This window comes from Phoca vitulina, unplaced genomic scaffold, assembly GCF_004348235.1.
Source record: "Phoca vitulina isolate PV1807 unplaced genomic scaffold, GSC_HSeal_1.0 scaffold1, whole genome shotgun sequence".
Taxonomy (NCBI): Eukaryota; Metazoa; Chordata; class Mammalia; order Carnivora; family Phocidae; genus Phoca; species Phoca vitulina.
In genome coordinates, this window is record NW_022589704.1 from 1,265,650 (window position 1) to 1,274,324 (window position 8,675).

The window sequence follows — 8,675 nt, forward strand, 5'->3', positions numbered from 1 at the left end:
CTCAGACCGGAGCACGGGACCTGGGAGGAAGCCGGGGCTTGGCTGCCCGGCGAGTGTCCTCCTGGCACCCTGGCCGGGCCAGCACCACACCAGCACCCCACCTGGCTCCTCTGTCAGGGCGCCCAGCTGGCCCCGCTGGGCTGGCCACCAAACGGCCAGCTCAGCCCGGGGCGTTGCTGGGGCAACCGCGACGCTGAGGATTGAGTTTCCCTGGAAACAGGAGTGCAGGCCCTGCTGCCATGGGGTCTAAGGAACGCTGTTGTCTGGAAGCGGTTTCCTGGAGACCCGGAGGCGTCCTGGGTGAAGCTGTCCCCCTGAGCGACCACGCCCGGGAGGGGCTGGCTCTCCCCCAGACCTCCCCCTCCCCCCGCACCTGTGGGAAAGGGCTCCCAGCCTTCCGGGGTTCTCCCTGGGAGGATCGTGTGCTTGGGGGCCACACACCAGCTTCCTCCTGAGGGAGAATCGTCAACTACGGCTTTCTTTTCTAATATCCAGAAAAGAACTCAGAGGTCAGTAGCGGGATGGCGTCCAGCAGATGGGTAGACTGAGGCCTGGTGAGGAGAAAGCACCTGCCCAAGGACCAAAGGAGACCCCCCTCATCCTAACCTTGCGCTTGGACGCTTCCTTCTGGAGTCCCCCCGCAGGATAATCGACTCCACACGTGATTTGTGTTACACTTGCCCTACTCCTGTCACTGAAAGCTTCCCAGAGCCACATAAAGGACAGGCAGGGACTCTCAGAGCTCACCCACTGGGGTGGTGGGACCCAGGCCCAGGGGCTAGGCAAGGTGAGGGACAGGCACAGACATGCGCCGCTCCCAGCCTGGGCCTCCCGGGGCCTCTGGACTGAGTCTGGCACTGGGCATCCAGTCGGGCCAGCGTCCCCTCCCCACGCCTCATTCCAAGCTGGACCTCTCCCTGCGAGTCCCTCTTGAACAGAGGCAGCCGCTGGAGAGGGGCCCAGCAGCCGGGAATGACTGCCCCTCGAACGAGTAGAGGCCAGTGTGGGGGCTCTGGGGATGTCCCCCAGACTCCCAGAGCCTGGGCTCCTCTGGGACATCCTGGGAGGACGGGGGGCAGCCCACCGGGGCAAGGCCAGAAGGGACCTGGTAGTGAGGGGGTTGCTCAGTGGGAGCGCTGCTGAGGGACTGCTAGGGGCCAGGCTGTCTCCTCAAAGTGGAAATTCAAGACAGGGTCACCTGTGCTCAAGGGAAGTGTCCCCGAGAAGTGCCTGTGCTCTGTTCTGGTATCCTCAGGGCCTCTGCCTGCTGTCCCCCAGGAGGACAGCCCCCCGAGTGCCCCATGCAGGCACGGGCCAGGCTCCCTGGCTGGACATAGTCCTGCTGGGCATCCAGGGCTGGCATGGGGCTCATTGGACAGGTCAGTGGACAGGCCCTAGCCAGTCCTTCTGCCCCAGGCCCCTCTGGACCAGCAATGACCTCCAGCTTCTGAAGGCACAGATTCAGAGCCCAGGGGACCCATGCTGTGTCTTGGGAACCTCCCAGCACCCCAGGCTGTCTATAGCCCGAGGAGCTTGGGAGAGGTGTGAGGCAGGTGTCCTCAGGGAGACAAAGTGGGGGGCAGCATCCCCTATTGCTCAGAGGCTGGGCCTCATCTGACACCAACGAGCTGGGCTCTGGGGGCATAGAGGGTATGGCCTGCCTCTGGTGAGAGTTCCTGCCTGGGGAACTCACTGTGGGGCGTTCGTGTAATGGTGGGGCGCGAGGGGGCTGTGGAGGCCGGCGTGATTATCTGTGGCCCCTCCCAGGAATCCAGGAGAGTCGCTGCCCATGGTGGGTGGGGCATCCTGCCCGTGCCTCTGGCCCCCAGCCCATCCCCAATGTTCACCTCGGCCTGTTCTCCCCCTTAAGCCCCCAGGCTGTGGAGAGAAGCCCAACACAGACCAGCCTTCGCTCCCACCCCTGTACCCTTTCCTCCAGGGAGAAGCCCAGCCCCTTGGGGCTCCCAGAGGCCCTGTGCTTAACCCCAAGGCCTCACTGCTTGGGGTCCATGCTCGTGGCCCCTGGTCCTGGGCCATCAATGGACAAGAAGGAGAGCCCTCAGGACAGGGCATGGCCCCTGGGGAATGTTCTGGAATGGATGGAGGGTGTGCTAGAGGTCCTTACCATGCGGCAGCACCTCTGTGGGATGGGCAGGGCAGGGTTCAGGGAAGACCATGGCTGGTCCTGACCCAGGGCAAGAGAATGGCCTCACCTCTTTCTGTCCGCCGCTGGCCCCAGGGGCACCAGAATTTGCCACACCTGATTCCCGAGAGGGGAAGGGACCTCAAAGCTTGCTCGAAGGTGCTGGCTTTCTGGTGTGAAGACCAGCCACTTCGGCCCTTGGTCACGTCTCTTGTACTCACTCTGACAGACAGGACAGGGGCGGGTGCGGCTGGGCCTGCCGTGGATGGGACACGTGGCCCTGACATGTCCTCTGAAGACGGGTCACACGCAGGGCAACCCCAGAGGAGAGGAATGGCCTGCCTCTGTCCCAGGCCCGCAGGGCCTCCAGGCAGCCGTCCCACCCTAACTGGCCCTGGGATCTGAGCGGCTGTCCGTCTGTGCTCTTCAGTGACTCTGTTCCCTGGGGACCTGCCTCCCCCGCAGAGCCAACTGTCCTCGGTGACCGTCCGTCGGGAGGTGGGCGATTGCTCAGGAGAGGAGTGGCTCCTGCCGGCAGCCACGGTTCAGCTGACCTGGGTTCAGGGCCTCTGTCGGGCGTGTCCCTTGCAGGGGCTGGACAGGAAGTAGGCCACGCACTCTGCAGTTATATTAAAATATAGCCCCCTCTGGACCCTCGGGCTCGGGCACCATCCAGAACTGCGGACTGCTGCCCACGGGGGGAGCGGCCCAGGCTACCGGTCACTGTCTGTGTGTCTGTGCCCCACGACCATGGGACAGAGGTGGAGGCCATGTAACCGAGTGGTTGGATCTGAGACCCTCGGAGCCCCCCTCTCCCCATCGCCCCTGCCAGCCCCCACCTTGTGCTGTGGCCGCCCCCAGCCTCCTTCTCGCCTTGTGAAGCTTCATGGCGGAGCGCTCTGCTCCCTGTTGCCTCTGGTGCTGGCCACCTTCCAGGCGACGGTGCTGGCCGGCCACGCGCCTGCTACCCCTTGGGGGACCCCGAGTGTCCACAGATGCCTGGACGGTAGCCCGCAGCAGACAGACGAACCCTCCCACCCCAGCCACCCCCACACGTGTACCTTCCACAGGAAGGTGTGCCTGCTTCCTGCCCAGCGCCTCCTCAGCACCCCCCATCATCCCTGGTGCCATCTCCCCTGCTGTCGGCTGCCCTGTCACCTCCCGCGTGTAGTCCCATGCATCCCTGGCTTGATGGAGCGGCGCAGGTGGGAGGGGGTGATGGCCTTTATGCCAGAGCCGGTCTCTGTGAGGGGAGGCAGCTGGCCGGGCAGGGAGCCCCCCGCCCCAGGCTCCCGGGCAAGCGGCACAACCTCCGTGTCCTCCCCAGACCAGGGGAGGGAGGGCTGCGCTGGGGCCGCTGGGAGAGGCCGCCTGCGGAGGAGGAGACCCGCAGGGCCCCTGGGCAGTGATGGGCGGGGGGTCAGGAGGGCAGCCCCTGGGACCTGGGGGACAAGGGCCAGTGATTTAACGCCTGTGCTCTGTGCCTCTCATGTCTGGCGACCCCACAGAAGATGCCATCAAGAAATCACCAGAAACCGAGGGGCAGCATAAGCCCACGCACCACTGGCGCTCGGGCGGCGGGGAGTCGCGCCCAGTGACAGGGATGCGGATGTGTGGGAGCCGCGGGGAAGCCAAGGGCCAGAGCTGTCTCCTCGCTCTGACCCCCCAAGCGGGAAATCTCTGGGGGAAGCCCGGGTGGGGGTGCTGGCTGTGGCCACGTCGGGGGCCTGGGAACCCCTCCTCCCGGGGCCTGGCCCCCTCCTCTGCAAGCCCCCCACCACTGGGATCGTCACTCCTGCCCAGCCGGTCCCCCCGCCAGGCGAGGGTCCTGTGTGGAAGCGCGGGGGGCCTTGCCTGCTCTGTCGGTTAGCTCCTTGCCCCCCAGGCCGGACACGTCCAGCAAACATCAGTCGGACAGTGGGTCAGGGACGGCCTGGTGACCTGGGCTGCCGTCGGCCGCGAGGGACTTGTTTCTCCCTCCCATAGTGGCTTTTAGTTTGCCAGCTCCCGCCTCGTCTCCCCCGGGGCAGCCTTCCTGAGTAACCACGGGCCCTGGTGCCCCACAGAGTACCTAGGGCAGCTGGGGGTCTGCGCCCTGAGGCCCACGGCCCTGGACCGGAGGCTGGAGCCTGCTGGGGGAGGAAGTGGGGCCTTCTCAGGGGGTTCCAGGGAAGAGCCCAGGGCTGGGAGCGCAGGCGGCACCTCATTTCCCGGCTGCCGCGGCAACCTTTCCAGGGCCGAGCCAGGAGAAGGAGTGCCAGGCATGGCAGACACATACGGGGCCTGTTGGGCTTGAATATTCCACAGAAGCAACGAATGAGCGCTCACAGCCACGGCCCCAGCCAGTCGGACGTGCATGTCAGATTCTGTCCACCTTGACTGCGTGTCCGGCGTGTCGTCGGGCCGCAAACCAGAGTTAGGCCGTGACGGGGCCGCCGGTGACAGTGGGGCTGCCGGCACCCTGGGAGCCAGGACCGGGTTTTGCAGCTTGACAAGCGTTGCTGTTCCAGCCTAAAGCCCACAGAAGCCACGTGTGGGAGGGACCCTCCGGGGCTGGCCACATTCAGACCACTCATTTCGGCAGCTCCCGTGTGAACGCCGCATGGGAACTTGCTGGCCCACGGGGCGCAGCATGCGGAAAGGGTTGCTGGTTTCTGGGTAGCTGGTGGCCAAGACGCTGGGGGTCGCTGTCAGAGTGTGGCGGTGTCTTGGGAGCTCATTCCTCATTTCTCTGCCGAAGGCTCTGAGCCAGGCCGGCCAGCGGCTCGCCCCGAGTCTCACGGACAGCACTCCTGGGCATGTCTTCTCTTGAGGTCTGACCGTTCTGTGTGTCCGTGAGCGTGAGCAGCTTCCGGCAGGTGTTCTGGGCATGTGTGCTGAGTGCGACCAGGAGGTCCTGGAGAAAAAGGCCTGCCACTGGGCATAGAGGGAGGGGACCCCCAGGCATCCGTGGCTGGTTCAGACCTCGCCAACCCTTTCTGGAGATCACACTAGGCAGCTCGGGCAGCGTCTGCTTTCGCATCTGGAGGCTGGCCCGGAGCTGTGTCTGGTGGTGGTCCGGACAGGAAGGCCTGGGACGCCTGAGCGGCAGCCCCATGCTCTCCGAGGGGGCTGGTGAGCACAGGAGCTGCGTGGTGGCCTCCTGGAAGACGTTTCAACACGCAGTCTGGCTGGACGTGAAGCGTGGCCGCTTCCTGGGCCCGGAAACCTGTGACTATTACCAGATAGAGAGTGAGCGCCAGGTGAGACGGGGTTGAGGATAGTGAGGTGGGATCGGCTGGGGCTGTGCCCCGGAGCCCAACTGTCCCCCGGGGGTCCTTGTAAGGCAGAGGCAGAGGACATGACACAGACACACCGAGGGGGCCCCGGGGGGGACGCCAGCACAGATGGGCCTGGAAGAGGCAGGAAGGATACTCGCTGGAGGTGCTGGGGGGAGCAGGGCCCTGCCACGCCCTGATCGGGGACTTCTGGCCCCAGGACCAGCAGAGAATAGGCTTGTTCTAAGTGCCCCGAGCGTGGCGATCCGTCCCAGCAGCCACAGGAGGCTCGCCCATGGGCTTTGAGCGGCGCCCACCCAGTATGGTCCCTCCATGCGATGCCCACGACGCCGAGGCCATGTGGGGTCTGCCGCCGGACTCCCACGGTCCACTTCACGGGCTGTGCAGGTCCCTCTTTTCCAGCACATCCGGGAACTCCAGAAACACAGGATCTGTGCGCTTGCCCTGAGCTCTCTCGGGAGGTGCAAGCTACACGAACATGCGTTGGGCGTTGGCACGTGTGCCAGCCAGCAAACTCCTTCACTGGCTGCCCACCGCGCCGATGCCCCTGCCCACTCCGGTCACTCACCGCTCCGACCCAGGGTCTACAGGCCACCGAGCTCCGTGGCTCGCCTGTGGTCAGACACAGCCGAGTGGGCCAGGCCGGCACCTGTCTTCTCTCCCGGCCCTGCCCTTGCAGGAGACCAGGTGTGAGGGGTCTGTGGGAAGTCCAAAGGCAGACACAGAGCTGCCGTGGAGCCTAGGGCCTGGGCCCCCGAGGAGCTGGGGACATGGAACGTGTGTCAGCAGAGAGCGGTGACGGAGATAGCGAGGGTGAGCCGACCAGCAGAGGAGGGGAAAGCGGATGACTGGCTTTGGGCACTTCGGAGTCACTGTCCCAGAGGAGGGGGCTGCTGGGGCCAAGGGGGAGAGCTCTCCAGACGATGGGGTGGGGTGCACAACATGCAGGCTGCCCCGAGCGGCGGAGGTCCCTGCTGTGCCGTGCCCAGAGTGGGCACTTTGATAAGCGGGGCCGCCCGCTCTCCTGGGCCAATTCAGGATTGCCCTGAGGTCCAAGGAAGCTGGAGGAACATGACATCACTGGGTCGCAGATGGTAGAGCCAAGGCAGACAGGGCCCCGTGACCCAGGGCCAGGGTCAGGACAGCGGGACCCAGCTCCTCTGCAGCAACGCTCCTCCCTACAGAGTCCCATGAAGGTGGAAGTGCCATGCAGAGTGTGTGGGGGGAACAGAACAGGGTATGGGTGGGGTGGGAGGCAGGCCAAGGGCTTCAGGGTCCTTGACACTGAGTGGCTGCCCTGGGAGAGGGACAGACGTGCTCTGGGTAACCCCAGAGGACAGGATCGGGCCAGGTCTGAGGAGGGAAACCGGTCTCTTGTTTGACGGTGCTGTGAGATAGTGAGCTCCCCGTCCTGGGAGGTGTGGAACGAGAGACCCAGTTCCTGGGGCTTCCAAGCACCAGGAGGTGAGTGCCCTTGGATCTAGGTTCTGCCTGCCGCTTTGGGTGTCTGAGGCCCATGCGTGGTTGGAGGTGCGGGCTCCCCGAGGGCTGCAGGGTGGCATCTCCAGGATACCTTATTAGGTACTGTCTCCAAGTTCACTGTTTGCAGACACTCCAGCGGGGGCACCCAGCGTACAAGGCCGGCCCAGCAGGGCCAAGGGTCAGCGGGGGCGGCTCCCCCCTGGCTGGTTGGGACTTGCCTGCCTGAGCAGGGAGACAGGCTGGGCCGGGCAGGGCTCCCGGTGCGGCGCTGGAGGGGGCCGGCAGGGCGAGGCTTTCCACCCCGTGAGGAGGAGCTGGGGAGACTTCTCCTAGAACCAGGCTGGCTCCAGCTGCAGACGCAGGTGTGTGCGGGCTCCCCTCGGGCTGAAGGCCCCAAGGGAGGGGGGCAGGCCGCGTGAGGGCCTGGGTTTGGGGGTTGGAAGGGCAGCGCTGAAGGGAGAGGAGGCAGGATTCACAGGCGGGCTGCAGGCGACCCTCCACCTGGGAGGCTCCCCGCTCTCCGGGCACAGGTGCCTGAGTGGAAGGCTGAGGTTGTGGACGGGGCGCAGCCCCCCGCCCTGCCCTCCAGGCTCCTCAGAGGCAGCTGCAGCGGGGCTCCCACACGGGGGTCTGGGAAGGCCACCACGCGGCCTCACCTTTGTCATCTGAGCAATGGGGCTACCGTGTGTCCTCCCCCGACCTGGTGGGGAGGCCTGCATGCCACAGAGCCCCTGCGGCCGCTGCACGGGGATGGGGGGCACCAGGAACAGGCCCCCCAGCTCGGGACAGCTCAGCGGGAGGTGGCCGGGCCCTGGGAGGGGCAGCAGTCTGACTGTGGTATTTCTCCAGGGCTGTCCTGAGCCTGAGTGTGCCTTGGGCCTGAGAGGCAGAGGCCATGGGACAGAAGGGAGGAGCCGAGGCGGGGTGGTGACCAGGCCCCGCCCCTGCCCAAGGCCGCCAGTGACATTCCTAATTGTCGGTGACTGACTCACCCCCACTTCAAAGGCCGGGCCAGGCCCGGCTATTTAGCCCTGCAGCCGAGCTCTGGAATTCTCTCTGCGGGGAGCCGGGGCCCCACCCGAGGACCTGCTCCTCAGCTGGGCAGGTGCCTCGTCCTGTGCACACAGCCGGCCTCAGCGCAGTCGTCCCGAGCCATGGCCGCGCAGGTGCCCCTTTGGCACCACTACCTGCAGGCCGTCCGCTCGAGGGGGGCGCCCCGGGCGCAGGACTACCAGCGTGCGGAGGACGTGCTGTTCACGGTGCTGGAGCGTGTGCACGAGCTGGACCCCCGCTTCCTCGTGGACTACTCCCGTGACCTGGAGGCCTTCCAGTTCGCCCTGCGCTCCTCGGAGGACCCAGTGGACATGGAGGTGCCCCTGGCGGTGGACGCCGAGGCCCTCCTGGGTGAAGAGGGGGGCGCCGCCGAGGCGGGGGACGGCCCCGCGTCCTGCCACCTGGGTGTCTCCAGGGAAGGGGCCAGCCTGGAGCGGTGGACGGCCGAGGACGTCTCTAGCGTCTCCTCGGAGGGTGGTGGCAAGTGCCGCGGCCACCTTGTGCCCAGCAAAGTCCTGCGCGTCCTCAAGGACCTTCTGGTGGCGGCCATCGTGCACTGCAAGCACCAGGGCTTCATCACACCAGGTAGCCGCCAAGCGACTGTGGGCACACGTGTGATGGCAGGGCGTGCGTGCACGTGTGCGTGCGTGTGCATGTGCGTGTGCGTGCAGACTGGTCTCTCAGTGTGTGTGTGTCAGGGCACACGTGTGACGGCAGTG

General features: G+C 66.0%; 1 protein-coding gene across 1 annotated transcript in view; it reads left to right on the forward strand.

Annotated features, from left to right (window-relative positions):
• Nucleotides 1-7,942: 7,942 nt before the first annotated feature.
• The window catches only part of MAB21L4 (mab-21 like 4), a 6,826-nt gene continuing 6,093 nt past the window's right edge, over nt 7,943-8,675 (forward strand). The window contains exon 1 of the mRNA XM_032406512.1: nt 7,943-8,541. Coding sequence (XP_032262403.1) covers nt 8,058-8,541 — 484 coding nt within the window. The 5' untranslated portion in view covers nt 7,943-8,057. The remainder of the gene's footprint in view (nt 8,542-8,675) is intronic.